The sequence below is a fragment of the Tachysurus vachellii genome, chromosome 12 (genome assembly GCF_030014155.1).
Source record: "Tachysurus vachellii isolate PV-2020 chromosome 12, HZAU_Pvac_v1, whole genome shotgun sequence".
NCBI classification, from domain to species: domain Eukaryota; kingdom Metazoa; phylum Chordata; class Actinopteri; order Siluriformes; family Bagridae; genus Tachysurus; species Tachysurus vachellii.
This window is the reverse complement of record NC_083471.1, coordinates 18307914-18324350: the sequence shown is the minus strand read 5'-3', so window position 1 is coordinate 18324350 and position 16437 is coordinate 18307914. Positions and strand designations below refer to the sequence as shown.

General features: G+C 35.9%; 1 protein-coding gene across 2 annotated transcripts in view; it reads right to left on the bottom strand.

The window, feature by feature from the left end:
- edil3a (EGF-like repeats and discoidin I-like domains 3a) overlaps nucleotides 1–16437 on the bottom strand; it is a 174682-nt gene that overhangs the window by 102314 nt on the left and 55931 nt on the right. For both annotated transcript variants that reach the window (XM_060884204.1, XM_060884205.1), the window contains exon 3: nucleotides 6282–6410. In XM_060884204.1, the coding sequence (XP_060740187.1) occupies nucleotides 6282–6410 (129 nt within the window). The remainder of the gene's footprint in view (nucleotides 1–6281; nucleotides 6411–16437) is intronic.

The window sequence follows — 16437 nt, the reverse complement described above, 5'->3', positions numbered from 1 at the left end:
AACAATTATCACATTTCTTGTATCATTTAATTGCGGACATTATGCACACATGATTTTATTTTGGACTTCAGATATTCAGAGACTTTTTTTTTCCAATGCTGCTGAAATTAATGGCCAGTTTGGGGAACAAGTGCCATGTTCTGATTTGGACTCAAGGGTAAGACATGCTGGATTATCCATATTCTCTTTCTTTCTGGATTCGTTGAGTTTCTAAGGGAGGAGGGGACAACATGTTCATCTTTATTTAATGATGTTTTTTGAAACAAATTTTATATTTTGAAACAAATTTTGTATGCTCATGTAAATTCTGGATGGTGTCCAACATTGGTGGGTGACACAGGAAAGGATTATATTCAAGTAATCCACCGAAACAGCAAACCTGATCTTCTTACTCTTTGCCGAAAGGGGTAACAAGAGCTGGCCATTAGACCCGATATCATAAGTAGTTCCTGTTATTATAATGGACAATACATCTCTCTTTACAAAGGAACCCACTCAATTTCCTGGAACTGCCTCTATTCAATGACTGGATCTACTTTGCCCTGAGAAGCCTAGAAAAAATACTAACTGAAACAAATAATTAGATCTCCTCTTTTAGGCAAACGTGAGAACAATAGATATAGAGCACACACATCAACTAGCAAAGTACAATAGCCATCAAAGCTGCACAGAATCAGATGGATTCACATAGACTTTCTAATGGAATAGCACAACAGCAGCTGTTCATTGCATCATCAAACTCGAATATGGTCTGAAAACATCAGAGTAAACAACGTAATGTCTACCATAAATCTAACAAAATGTTCTCACTTGAAAAATCAAGAATACCAATTCACTTGATTGACGTTGTAGGATAAGTTATGAAGCTTAGGGTTGGGGCACTTACAGTCCTCCTTATTATATCATTTTGTGAGGTAGCTGGTATAAATGAGCTATCAGGGTTAAACCTTCCATCTTTCAGAGATCAATATAAGGTTTAATTATTTTTGTACCAACAACAGATTTTTTGCTGTTATTCTGTTATGCAACCAACCAATGCCTTAAAGTGAAATATTTTGTGAAACCAAGCAATACAATTCAACTGTCAATACAAATTGAATTCTATTCAAGAATCCGAAATGAATTGCACCACCAACTGAATTATTCATGAAAAATAAATAGAATGATAGGAAGAAGTGAGACTGGGACTGTAGCCCACACTGTAGATTCATGCATCTGGAAAGTCAGGTGATGGCACTGAGTGAAAGCCGTTCTGACACACTGAAAAGACGTCATCAGTAGTATTTCAGGTGATTGAAGCCGCATGTGAAATACAGTCGTGGGTGTAGTAAATGCAATCACTGTGGGTTATTTACCCCATCATCCTTTTTCTTCAAACACTTCAAAAAAGTGGAAATCACAATGCAGCTTGCTACCTGCCTTTAGGTTTGCTCTACACCATTCTTAGCATACTACAGTCTATTGTTTTATAACTACACAGAAAATCAGTACATTACTTTAAAATGTGGCAATGAAATTTTGTGTATTATTTATCAATCAAATCAAATTTGCTGGACTCACAACTTGCATTTAAATCTCTTTCGAAGCCTCAGACTCCAGAGCAGATTCAAGTACAACATGTTTTACTGGAACGAAAGATTAATTCTCACTGGAAGACAAACTTTTAGCATGTCATTTCGAGTCCCTCCTGTATGCCATGTGTTTGGGGGGTGAATGAGAGTGTTTGTGGAGTTTGCATAAAAAACCTCACATCAACATTGGACAGTGTGCTCTTTATTTGTCCCACTTAAACAGGCAGATGATTGGTAGACCTCTCAAAAGGGGCAGAAACTTGCAACCACCTGCCAGTTGATGAACATAGCTTTAGCGTGTTGTTAATACAGGCCCATAAAAGATGCCATTTTTATCATTACAATCTAATCACACTGCAGATCTGGAACAGAAAATCTGTCACGTTGGTGACAAACACACCAGCAACAGTGACAAATGCTTGAAGCTGTAGTAGAGTTTTACATACTAGTACATCTTGTTATTTTATCTTAGTATGTCATAAATGTATAAGATTTTACTTTAAAAGCAAGGAAGTCAAAAATGTCCTTTTACTTCTCTTGGTATATAAAAATAATGGTTGACTGGGTTAATTATTAGTCTTAGATTAGGGGCAGTGTCTGCCATACAAGTCCCAGTGAATTTGCCCATAACACACAGCCAATTCCTTTAGAAATCCGCTAGCCATCAATGTAATACACCACACATGAGATCTTGTGATGTACTGTAATGCACTGGTCATCTCTTGTCTCAAATATCACAGCCAGCCATTACAGCCCATGCTTGTTTTGGTGAAAAGCAGCACAGCCCACATTCAGCATTTTAGCTCAGTCAGTTCTAGGCAACTTAAATTCCTGTTGGAATAAAAACAATTAATTCCCATTCCCTAATGTTCATCTTTTAGCTTTTCCTGTTTCTTTCTTTCTTCTTACTACATGAGCTTTTTGCCTTGGTTTAATGTGTTGTTAAAGTAGGCACATGAAAGGTGTGACATTTTATCGATAAAACCTAATAACACTGCAGTACATGAACATAATGCCAGTAATGTTAGTGATTACCCACAATACAACAGAAATGCTGTACTGCTCACACTGAACAAATGCTCTTATGCTATTATGTTGGAACCAGCTACAGAAATGGAAATATATTAAAAAAAAAACTGTATTCTAAAGCAAGGAAGCCGGATCATATACATCTGCTAAACACAGATACAAACACACTATAAAAGCCCAGAATTCAGGTTATGTGAAACAACAGCATAAAGTGCTTGAGACGCATCTTTTCAAGTGTGTGCTCCACAAAGGAGCGCAATTTCAGCACTTTGGATAATTCTTCGCTGACAAACACACGAGTGATACAATTCTACTTGCTGACAAAAGCACCCTTTTGAGAGAGACACATCCATAATATCTGGAAGTGACATTCAATGACAGCAAACTACTCAGTGTAATATGATGTGATGAATGAACAACAGGCTGTTAATAGTGTTACACAGTTGGGGATCATTTTATTTGGATAGTCCTCTGGAAACACCCGAAAATCTGTCAAGAAAGGCTGTTAACAACCTGTCAGAAAACTGTCTTTAACCGAATTGAATTCTGTGTGACTGAATTCTGGCAAATAGCCAAAAAACTTGAGAAATCTGTTATTAGCATTTTAGTCAATACAACTATTCACAGGACCATCAGTATATTTCCCCAAAACAACATGGAAAATGTCTAGATGAGCATATAATATCTAATAGCATATTATATTACATAACATTGAATTTTTGTAACTTCTATCATGTAAGAAAGCTGTTGTCTGATACTGTTTTAAAACAATTTGACATTTCAAAATTCAAAATTCAAGAGGTTTATTGTCATGTGCACAGTGAAAACACAATGTTTTAGACCTTGCAATAAAAAACTTTGCACATCTCCCTTACAAAAAGAATAAAAATAAATAATAGAAATGTATGAAAAATCCCAAAAACATAAAATAAATAATATAACAGTATATAAAAAAAAAAAAAACAGTAAGACTTACTGTAAGTAACGTGCTCAGTGTGTTGTGTGGCAGCAGTCAGTAGGGGTTATGAGGGGTGTGAGGTAGTGGTGTTAAGTGTTGTTCAGGAGTCTAATGGCTTGTGAATATAAGCATCTGTGGTAAATAAAATGTAAATAAAATATATATATATATATGTCAACAATATCAATTATTAAGGTACTGCAGGACAACACCATATGCCATGTTCTCTTCTCACATAACCAGTTCAATGTTATTTTTGAACCAAACTAATGCCAATGTGCAAACAGATGCATCCATCAGGAACTGAGTTCAATACTTCTAATTAGTGCAGAACACGTGTAGGTGTGAGTGCCTTGGCCTGCAGGGACCTGTCTGTAATAACACCATTGTGTGCTACAGCTACAGAGGATGCATTCACTAGTCTTAAATACAACATTATTGAACCCCCATGGCCATATTTGCCAATGTTTTTGAGCATGATTGTTTGTTGCTTAACTTATTCATAATAGGAATGAAGGTATTGACTGCATCTAAAACTTTAAGCAACAATTTAAAGATGCATACGTTTGGTAAGTTTATACAGTATATGTATTGTTTGTTATTATTAGATTATTATCTAGCTTAGGGGGTTCCCAAACTAATATTATAATATTAGTCCTGTTAGAGAGTTAAATGTACTTGAAAAAAATTGTGTTTCATGCTATGTTGTGGCCACCAGACCACATCTATTCCATTTGCTTTTATTCTTTCAGCAGATGTTTTAATCTGAAGCAGCACTGAACTGAGCACTCAGGGGTTAAAGGCTGTGCTCAGTGGCCCAGGCTTCATAGCTTGAACTCTCAACCTTCCAATCAATAGCCCAGAGCCTTAAGCACTGAGAGACCACTGCCTAATCACTATTTATTTTTCTTTTTTCAATAAGCTACAAAGGTCTTGCTGCATGAATCAGACCTCACCAATCAAAAAGGTTTTTATGATACACTCAATAATCATGTATTAGCATGTTAGCAAGATTCTTCATGTTAAGAACTGAATTTCTATCTCTCACTGTACATTTATCGGTTAACACCTAAGCACATACTTTACACCAAGAGCATGGGATAAAAAAATCTTTACAAAATTTAAAAATATTTCTTTAGAATTTTCATTGTGATAAAAAAGTAAGCTGAAAATCACTAAAAATACTATAGGATATTGCAGGAACATGTCTTTGTGACTCTTTAAGTTTTTCTTTTTTTTTTGTTTTAAATTATAGTTTGTGGCAAAAAATGAATGTAAGAGCACTAAATGGTTTCAGTACCAATATTATGACAAAATGCTTTCAGAAATGTGACTGACAAATCACTGATTTCACTCAGTGTGTTAAAACAGGAAACGCTTTTTGTTGTCATTGTTTCTGTCTGGAAAAAAAAACAGTAGATAGAGATTTCATATTTTGTTCTTTTATTACGCTCCTACAATTTCGAACTGTCACAACTTTTTGTGATGTCAAGTAGCCTCTTATTGTTCATACAGCCCTCAAATGATTACTAGCGAGTTTTAACGGCCTTTGTTGTTTTATATGTAGTATGTTTTTTGAGTCGAATGACTTAAGTGTCTAATGACAAAAAAAACACTAGCTAGCTTACAATCCTGCTTGGAGTACCATGACAGAAACCTGTTTGATTAAGATAGCAAATTTCTAGGACATATGAAACAAATTCTGATGAGGAAATTAGTAAAACCAGCACTTTAATAATAGTGAGCCTGAGTCCTTACCAGTGGCCCAACTCATATACACCATATACCGATTCACTACCTAGGGAGCTGATTGAGATGCACCCTTTGGAAAGATGGTGACTGAGAATGTGGCAATCACAGAAACACAGTATATCATGACTTCCCAGTCGCATCCACTTTGTGAAATAATGCTCATTTTATACTTAAGAAAACTCTGAAATTTCTGGTTCAGAATTTGCCTTGAATTTTGTGTTGAGATTTTGGAGTTTGCCCTGAGATCGATGCTTTCGGATCACCTGATTTGTTTCATGTGAAGTGGACCGTGTTTCCTGAGCCAAATTTTGTACTTGAATCAAATCTTAATCTGCACTTCAGTTCCCTTTTTGGTTCTGTGATTCTTTAAGGGAATATACAAAAAAAAAACCCATACATGAACAGTCACAGAGATGTAAAGGTGCAATAGTCTATTTTTTCAGATGTATAAATAATCTAGAACATAAAAAAGTGTTAAAGCTATAACTTCAGCATCGATGTATTGGCTAAAAAAAAATGGGCTTTTCAGATATTGAATTCTGGTCCTGAGTGCTTGTCTGGGTTTGAATGAGCCTCTGTGATTCATTTTACAGACACTCTACATGCCATTGTAGCCCCTGAGAGGGAGATGTGAAAGTAGTTGGTTCATTGAGTAAAAAAGAAATAATATTAATAATATTGCAAATATCAAACCTAACTAGATCACTGTTAGAGATTAAAAATGTACTAATCTTATCTAATGCATAGATAACAAGGTTATTTTGACTATAATTGAGACAAATCAATTAAATATAAACATCTGTCTTTGTACTTACAGTAGTATTAAAAAGAAAAAATTGTGCCGTGTGTGTGTGTGTGTGTGTATGTGTGTGTGTATGACAACTTCATAGTCATGCCATAGTCATGGTGTTGTCCAGCTGCTAAATTAATAGCCACGCAACAGATTTTAATTAAAAGATCGTTGATCTTACTGTGCTGGCAGTGGATGCCGTTGAAGCCAGATGCACACTTGCAAACATAACCGATGAACGTGTCGCCCCTGTAGGTCTCGCTGATCTCACACGTGCCTCCATTGTGGCAGGGGTTTGGGTGACAGGGTCCTGTAACACAAACAGTGCAAGATTAATAAAAGCACTGGATAATTTAATTTTAGTGATTTATTTAACCACAGTTCTGATATTGTGAGTATTTATTTTGTAAGTTGTTCAATTCAAAGGTTTGAAAGGCGTTTCCAGTTGTGACACGTTGTAATAGTCTGAGGTAAGGCTTTAAGATGCAATTTAAACTTCACGTTTTCAGACCCAAAGAAAGTCTTAAGGTCTGCAATTTTCCGTTTCTTGTAACGGGACCCGATACATTTTTTGTCTTGTTTACAAAAGATAAAATGATATGTTTATGGTTCTTAGAACTTAAATAATAACTTGTTTTTGGGACACTGGTGTGAATGAGCTCAGTAGAAGAGATGGATAAAGATGAGAGTTAGTGTATAGAGGGATGGCTTGGGAACACGACTATTATGATTGTACAGAGTTCATTCCCACTAGCACTCTTTGAGGTATAGCAAAGCTGACCTTGCATCTCTAAAACAGAGCAAATCACGGTCAAGCTGGACTGCACTGTCCATGAGAAGATCTCTGAAACTTTATCTCGCTTACTTCACACACAAACCCGAGGCCAAGTCTAAACCAAATATCTGTTTAATAAATAATGAGCATTTTCTGCCTGCTGCTAATACTCTAGAGCCAATATTTGTATTGACCAGCTGAAAATAACACAGAAATCAAAATGCAGAGGTGCCCGGAGAGCTACAAACGTCCAACATGATACTTCAGATCTCAGAAAAAAGCTTCTTTCTTTACTGTCACTCATGACCAATGTTCCTGCATTGCAGGTCACTGTAGATCATAAAGACCATCTGAGACTCATAATTCATAGCCTATCAATATAAAGCTGATGTTTTAAACATAAGGGCACCTGCAGTGGATTGCATGCTGTCAAAACCTGCTGCGCAAAAGCAGATTAATCTTTTACAAAACGTCTACCGGGTCCTGCTATCGAGCCAGAGTGATGGACAGTGGACATTTAATAAATCTGTTAAATAAAACCATTGACAAAATGTAAATGTGTCTTTTTCCTTATAAATCTATACGAGAGACCTTCATGACCACTGACCAAAATAGACCTTATGTAAATGTGTCCATATAAATGCATATACTACTGTAGGAAAGTGATTTCTAAGATTCTTTTGGCTCCTAGTCTTCTTAAAGACTTGATATTTATATAATGGGACCAGTTTCAGTCAGATGCTTAAAGTAATGCGTTATCACACAATGTCCGTCTGTAATTGCATTTATCCTCCACTGAATGATGTGAAATATAAGAAGTCAAAAGGAATGAAATTTTGAACAAGGAATGTAATCTTGTGTGCTCGTCAGCCAGTCCAGAGGGCTGATTTTCAGGAATGCTTTCACAGCAAAATGAGCAAAAGCCAGAAGAGAACAGAGCTTACGAGCGAACCCAGTCTCCCAATATCCTTTCATTGCTTGTGTGTGCACTGACCTTTCTGTCCAGTGCAAATAATGGAGCCCATCATGTCTATCACTTCGTTTTTCTCATACACTGATTGCTGCCTCTGTTGTAGTGAAACTGTAATGGAACAATGTCAGGGCAATTTCCTATCTGTTATCTTTAATCTGTTAAACTCCAAATACCACAACAGTGGGCTACAGTACAGTGTGATCAACATCTACTCTTACAAATAAACAGCATTAGAGTGAAGAGGTCATCTATTTTACTTGTGAAACATGGTTCAAGGGTAATGGGACATATTATACATGACAAGTGGGCTGGAATGAAAAAAACAACAACATCATCGACTGGTTTACTATACAGGTGTCAGTTCTCAGAATATTTGAATTGAAAGAAAATTGGAATAAAGAATAAATATGAATAAACAATTTAAATTGTTTATGGGTTTAAATTGGGTTCATTTTTGTCTGTATAAAGCAAAATAAATACTAAATTGATGCAAATAGAGGCTGAAGAACAAATAAATACATTTATAAAATGTACATTTTTTTAATATTTTGAAGAAGCTGACCTTAGAAAACTGATTGACAACCAAATGGGCTCCAAAATGGCTAAAATGTCTGACTATGATGTCATTAAAAGCTAATAAAGATTGGAACATGGTTTTGTAACTAAGATCCCACAGTATCTGCACAAAAACATGATATCACATGACCAGGTACTTTATATTTTAACACTAGTAGACCAGTAACACATCAACAGCTCCTCTTAAATGTAGTCATTTCAGCATTGGTCTAAAAAGTACAGTCTGAATGTACACACGGGTTGAAGAAACTATAGATCAGAACAGACCAACAGACTACATTTCATTCAGTTGTACAATTAAAGAAAACATAAATTTCCAAAAGATCTTTCTACCATACAGTGATATGCATAAGTTTTCACCCCCTGCTGACCTTTTCACATTTTGTAGTTTTGCTGCAAGGATCTAAAGGCAACTTATTACAGGAGTTCTATACTGTATGTCATTGACTTATTGGTAAACAGATTTAAAATGATGAATGAATATATTTTGATTCTGAAAGAGGAAGTAAGAACGAGGGAATGTTTAAGAACTTGATTGAGCTAAGCAACAGCCAATAGTGTTTAAGATATGCCACAGACATGCCAAATCTAATCAATCCTGAGAGGAGCTTAGCAAGCCAGCTAAACACGAAGACCAGTGAAGAGTTTAATGAGAGCCGTTTACTTACTCTAACTGAGGGGGAAACTCTAACAGTGTATAAAAACAGAATCACATTCACAATCCTCTGGGAATTGCCTGTCACATAACCTCCACTTCTTCCAAATCAGCTCCAGCCTTTTCTTTTTCTCATCCAAGCAATGATCGGAAAAGGGAATAATGTGTGCGATGACCTACAGCCAAAAACACCATGATTACTGCTAATGAGCTATTATACTGTGACTGTGGAGCAAGAACCAACTCCGAGGGTAGGACATATATGTTCTAGACAGCATTTAACTGGACAAAGAATTGACTAGATATGAATCATCAAATATTTTTGAACATTTTCTTGAAAGTGAAAACTAAGCTAAAAAAAACAAAAGCTTTTTTTTTATTTTGTAATATATTGGTTTCTATAACTTGGATTGTATGTAACATTTTCAGCTACTAAATTATCTTTATATCCCTGAGTCAATTTCTCTACTGTGGCTCTTAATGGAATAACACAAAATAGCTCTATCTCCAACTTTTACATTTAAAAGTATGTTTTTTTTGTGTGCGTTTTGTGGTGCCCATATTAGGCATTGAATTTCTTTCTCATGTCACACTCCATAGTGGTGGTTAATAACTATGTATAAAAGTGGACACTCAGTGCTTTAAAGAAATAGTCAGCGCTTTTTTAAAAACGCTGTAGTGTTTTAGCAGTATTATTATGCCAACTAGGGTCAATACAGTCAAAATTGTATTTTAAATCGCAAATGTTTCTACAGTATCTTCAAAGCAAACCCATTTCTGTTCTCTAAGAAAAAAAAAAAAAACAGTTAATTATGGTCCACAAAAGGATTTAATGATATAAAATGGGAACTGTAAATTCAGTTGGTAAGGTGGATTAGCACTTTTATCAGGCAAGAAGCAGCCTATTGTATATTTAACTCCCATCATCTCGCTATATGGACAGCAGAGTCTCTTTGATATAAAAATAAAAAAAATCACCATTAAAGTAATATTTCCACCACCAAGTGTGTTTAGCCATCTTGGATATGTCAGTGAGTGTTTTTATCTGATAGAATGCAAAGCAAAAGCTGTCTTTTGTTCAACCGTAGCAGAATTTGAGAGCTTTGGCACTGAATCCTCATCCCTAACAAGATTTGAGGTTAATTAACAGGACGGAATATGTATAATGGTGTTGGCCGCACTCCATTACTGCATCTGTGCACCCTGGAGAAGATGGCGATAGCACTTCCTCTGAATTTTGACATGACAGTGTATAACTCCACAAAGGCACTGACAGGCTCCCTAATGAAGAATTGATGTCACTGCTAATCTAAGCAGAGGCGCACAGAAGTAAAGAGAGACAAAGATAAAGAAAGACAGTAAGAGAGGGGAAAAGTCACACTACATATTTCCATTGTGTCCTCCACCGAGACATCGCAAGGCATCGTAGATGATGAAGCAGAGCTTTGTCTTAGGTTCCTGTTGCCTTTTGTACTATAACAGAACGGAGTGCCAGGCATTGTGTGACTGATGTTGGCCAGCACAGACAGCACCGTTTCCAGCAAAGAAGCTTATCATTCAGCCAGAGCCAAGCTACAAGATGTGACTCTGCAAAACCTGAGCAGTGGTTTAACACAACCTTAGTGTCCTCTGTTTTCTTTAGTAATCAGTCATGACACAGAGGCCCTTATCTACACGTCAGCTTCCTATCTACCCTTAAAATCCCATTAGGGCTTCAGTTTCATTGCTAACAGGCTTTCCTTACAAGGATCAGTCAAAATGTTATTAGGGCAGTACTAGTTTTTGTGTCAGTCTTAAACCATGGATAAAATGGAAATACAGCTAAACCACAGAGATACTTTGGCAATTTTGTCTTTCCTGAAGATTAGTTTGATTGTAGTTCTGATTAATGCTAGTTTGATATTCTGCCATTTTAAGGTTTGCTGCATCACAGCAATCATCACTGTATGCCAGTGAGTAACCTTTCTCAAGGTTCTTTATACTGTAGTGATTTTGGAAAATTGCACAAAGACCACAAGAAACTTCTTTATAGAGCCCATGAGAGTCTGAAAGATTCTTCGTTTGACGATTGAGCGACTAAGCAGGTCAGAAAAAAATGTTCCTGTTCAGTAGAATAAGTTGGCCATCTTTAATTTATTTTTTTCATCCAGTGTCAGCACCTTTAGCCCCGCCCCCTTCCACAATATAAACAAAGCTGTCGAGAGTGCACGAATTGTAAAAAAATTCCATGCTATATTTTTTTTTTAGTTGAATACATGTATCCTCTGGGCATTTTATGTTCTTGTAATTTTAAGTGTGAACACGCCACTCGCACTACAAAATATGTATAACATATACTACAAAATGGTGTAAAATAGTGCATATGTACATATGTGATTTGGGGCGCACCTATAGTTTCCAAAAACAGTTTTTTGCCAACATTCTACTATGGTTTTGTATTATTACAAACCATCTTACATTACATTAAATTGCATGCCTAGGCTTTACACCAGTTGTGTACATAACATGCAAGGTTCTTTAAACAAAAAACAGCCATATTACATAATTACATAATTAGCTAAGTGTATGTGGCCCTCTGTCTCTAGAGAAAAGCAGAGAAAACAAATAACCTACAAAATGACCAGGAAAAAGGCAGAGTAGTAATTAGTGCAACCTTGAGTGACCTCCATAGTCATGTTCAGCACAGTTAAAGAAAGCTTATCCAGCTTCGGCACGGCTCAGAGAGCAGCAGCGTGACGGACAGGAGCTTTGGACCGAGAGGTCAGCTGAAGCCCAAATCAAAATGAATGGAGCTCAGATTGCTGCACTTACAGTGCAGAGCAAATGTCAAGGTCACATTAAGATACAGGAAAGAAAAACTAATGAATATATGAAAATTCTAATGAATATATATGAAGACTTTTATACGATTATCTAACTCTATTTCTTTCTATTCAAGAATGTGTTGTGTAAACCTGAGGCAAATACATGTACAAATACAAATACTAAGGTTTTCTAGAAATCTTTAGATGTAACTGACAAAAAACAAGGTTTGCACAAACTTAAGATAAAATAAATAGATAGAAAAAGGACATTTTAGGTTTTACAAATGCACAGATTTCTAACAGTAATGTCGATGTTGGGGTATTTATAGCAATCATAATTAATAATATAAATCAAATATAATATAGATATACATAATAAAATGTTAGCTTCTAACCTTTGTATAATTGCCACCATACTCATTTTATTCTCTACACATTTTTGTTGGATCCTTACAATATAGGGCTCATGTATTACTGAATACATCTGCAGTCCATTATTAATGCAACTGTATGAATAGTGTGTGCAAAATATTTTAAATATTTAGACTTTGTTTATAGAGTTAAATGTATTTATCTCTTTATCTCGATAAACTTACATGTATTCAGATATCAGTTCTGTAGCTGCTTAAGCTTAAGTGTGTAGTTCACAGTTCTTTCATAGAGATTTAAAGCATTGTTTAAAACCCCGAGGCAGGGTTTTTGTCTCGACCACTGCGTTTTAACAAAGAGGGAAAAAAGGAATAGAAAATGCTGACTAAATTGGGACCTTATCAATGTTTTTCTTTTGCTGCCAGTTGGAATATGATGTAACATGACTGCAATAATTGCAGACAGATTATGAAATAGATACTGAATAAGAATATAGTAAGCATTGAAATAATCTATATGTCCGTGCTTATAAAGTTACATGTGATCCAGCATATCATAGTATTTCACATTATATAATACAGTGATGAAGTTATGTTTCTAAAATTCTAGTTATAACTTGAGATCATAAAATTATAAGGTTTGGACAATACAATCAAAAATAATCTAATGTTGCAAATATACTATTGACTTCTACATGCTCCAGTGATACAGACTATAATGTTTACATTACAATTTTTCATCTGTTAAATAATTTTTCCTGTCTTATTTTTTTCCCTATTCTGTCACACTGACCTTGACATTCATTTATTTTAATGCATCAGCTATATGCAGGATGAAAAACTGTGCACTGTGCACTTTATAGCTACACAGCCATACACTTTCAAAGGTTTCACAGAGGTTGGTGGTCCATTAGTTGAAAACGTGTTGTGCTAGGTAACAGGGTTACACGGCACGCTCGTGGCCTGATTGTGTCTCGCTTCTTTTATGGTGGACTGCTGTACTAGGCTCTTTAGATTGTCACTAACAGTTCACTGGTTCCTGCCCTCTAAACCCAATACTGACTGCAGCTGGAAAGCCACAAGCTTTCATGCCCAAGTGGCTCTATTCACTTTAAGCATTCTTTTCCTCATGTGGTGCCTCTACTCATCCATAACAAAACAGATGAGATTCAGTGACATTTGACTACAGCAAACAGGAGGCATCCGTGACTTACAAAGCATAAACCCTGTTAAGGGAGGTAAATGGGTAGTGACCCATACGCACAGTGGCGCAAACAGTGGCGCAAACGTCTCTTAAGGGATGGAGGATAAAGTTCAAGCTTACCTTGGAAAGTCCTTCTTTCATATGCAAGGATATGATATCCAAGTAGGAAAAGGTTATTTACCAAGAAAAGAACAACAGGATTGAGAGATCTGGGGTTTTAACCTCATCTCGTGAGTAATGAAATTATCAGCAAGGGTTATGTGACTGGAAACCATTACACTTCATAAAGAATAACATCTCAAGAAATATAATGGAGCAGGGAGATTGCAATGAAAAGCAATACAACTACAGTATCTGTATCTGATTAGTTCTCCAAACTGTCATATCTATATTCAGATTAGTGTGAATATAGTCCAATAAAGTCTGGACCATTCTGGACTTTTTTAAATTATGCAAGTGAAGTATCTAATAAAGCAACATTTCTCAAATTATGAAAAATCTTATTATAAATCTTAGTAAAAATTCTTAAAAATGTTTTGGGGTTTGCCACATTTATTTATGCCAAATAAATAAATACATTTGCTAGGTTTGCTAATGTTGTCAGTATCTACTCTATGTCTAAGCTGGGATATGCTTACAGTGCTGCTGCTAGTCAAAATGAAAAGAATATTCCATTCTAATACATGCACTATTTTCTAGTAAGATTTTCTCTGAATGTAAAAAAAAAAAAAAAAAAAAACTTAGGCAATAAATATATATATATATATATATATATATATATATATATATATATATATATATATATATATATATAATTTTTACAAAATATTTCACTTGTTATTTTTGGAGACTCAGGTGATGAAAGTTGACCCTCTGTCCTGATCTTAGTGGAGTTTATAGATCAGCTCTAAAAAAAAAAAACATATTTCTTTTGTGAATATTGATTCAGCTTGAGATGCTGATGATCCTGATGCTATCTGCCCTCCAGTCCTGCATGCTCCATCCTGATACGCTGCTTTTGCTTGGCACCTCCTACACTGGAGGTGAATCACTGCTTCACTGCTGCTGCTACTGAGAATGACCCAACATCCCATATAAGTCTAAAGATTGTGTGAGGTTGCTGTGGATGTTACCACACATATACCCTTAATATTGCACTTACTGAAGCAGGTTTATGCTCATGTCTGAATCATTATTTAGAGGAAAACTTCTCTTGGATACTATAGATATAAAAAAACAAACAAAAAAACTAAAGAAATCATAGATGACTCTAATGCTCATAAAGATCCTTTCAATACACTTAACACTGTTTGACTTTAACATACACAGGTAATGATGGGTAAGAATTGAGTCATAATCGCACCGCATCAGCTTTCACCCAGGAGAGAATGGGTTCCCTTTTGATTCTGGGTCCTCTCAGGATTCTTTACTCACGTTGTCTCAGAACCATCGCCTCTGGCTGGCACATTAAGGACACATTTCAAACCATAACCAGATTTTCGAAAAGTTGTAGTAAAAGCGCCATATAAAGTAAAATAGTAATAAAGTGAGTTTGTATAGAATTGACTGTATACGTTGTTTATTTTTGCAGCTTAGTAAATCAGTGTTTAGGTTATGTAAAACTCTTCATTCCCCTTGTCACAAGTTTCTTATATAAAACAGATTATAATTATTATTCATTCCCAATCGTTCTTATTTGTTTGATTACATCATTACTGTTAACATTAACCCTGACTCTTATTGCAACCTTGAAACTGTTACAAACATGTTTGAGATGTAACACCATTGAGCTTTTAATCATAATTTCTGCTTGCAGTCTTTAGTATAGTTCAATCTGTCACAGAAAAGCACAACAGGGACCAAGAACTGAAGCTGGTTTTACAGTTTTAATCCCTACGTCTTTGATTAACTTATCCTATTTGGAAAGCTACATGCACTCACAAAGCTTTTTTTTTTTTTTGCTTCATCTTTCCCTGAGGAGACATCCAGTAAAAGCGTTGTTCAGCAGTGCAGAGCTGTTGCCAGCAGCCAAAATTTGTATTCAAGTGCCAGCTGTTTTATCTGCCCTCCATGACTGGGGATGTTTGAAGATATAATTGTTTCCTTCCTCATTAGACCGATGGACAACACGGTAACACCATCTTCCATTGGTATGCAGTGTACCGGCATCAGAAGGGTCAAATGGCAAACTTAACACTCAGTGGTCTTCTCCGAGTGCACTTGTGGTTTTGTCTTTCTGCGAGTGCACTGAACTGGAGAGAACTTGTGGTCATGTCGGTTCAAACATTACCAGGCATTAAACTCATAAATTTGTAGGATTACAAACAACGCAGCTACAGCAATCTCTTAAGTAAATGTTAATTGCACCTTCAACTGTCCAAATATGTCAACACTCCTGCAAACTTTATACAAATACATTACAAAACCTGTGATTAAGAGCTGCAGAGCTGCAAGCAAAAGGGTAGCACCTGTTCTGCACCCATGCTGCAATTCCCTCCCTCTCTCTATCTCTCTCTCTCTCTCTCTCTCTCTCTCTTTCTTTCTCTCTCTCTCGCTCTCTCTCTTTCTCTCTCTCGCTCTCTCTCTCTCTCTCACACACACACACACACACACAAATACACACATATACACACAAAAACACAGCTAGCTGAATGTGAAAATTATACACAGCTAAAAAAAAAGGTGCTAACGAAGGGTACACAAGGGCACAATTAGCAAGTCACTAGTTGAGAAGGAGGTGCTTCTACAACACCCCCAAGTCAGGAAAAATTCTACCAAATGGAAGTACACTTGTGATTTCATAAACCTTTTAATAACTTTTCTCATTTGCTCATGTCTACCAGAAGTTTAGGAATTATCCATAAGGTGGATCTGTCAGTAAGATAAAACCCCTAAACATCCACCCAATTCAACACAGAAATGGTTTAAGGTTAATGGTTTAACGTTAGAAAACAAGTTAATGTAACGGAGCATCTCAATGTT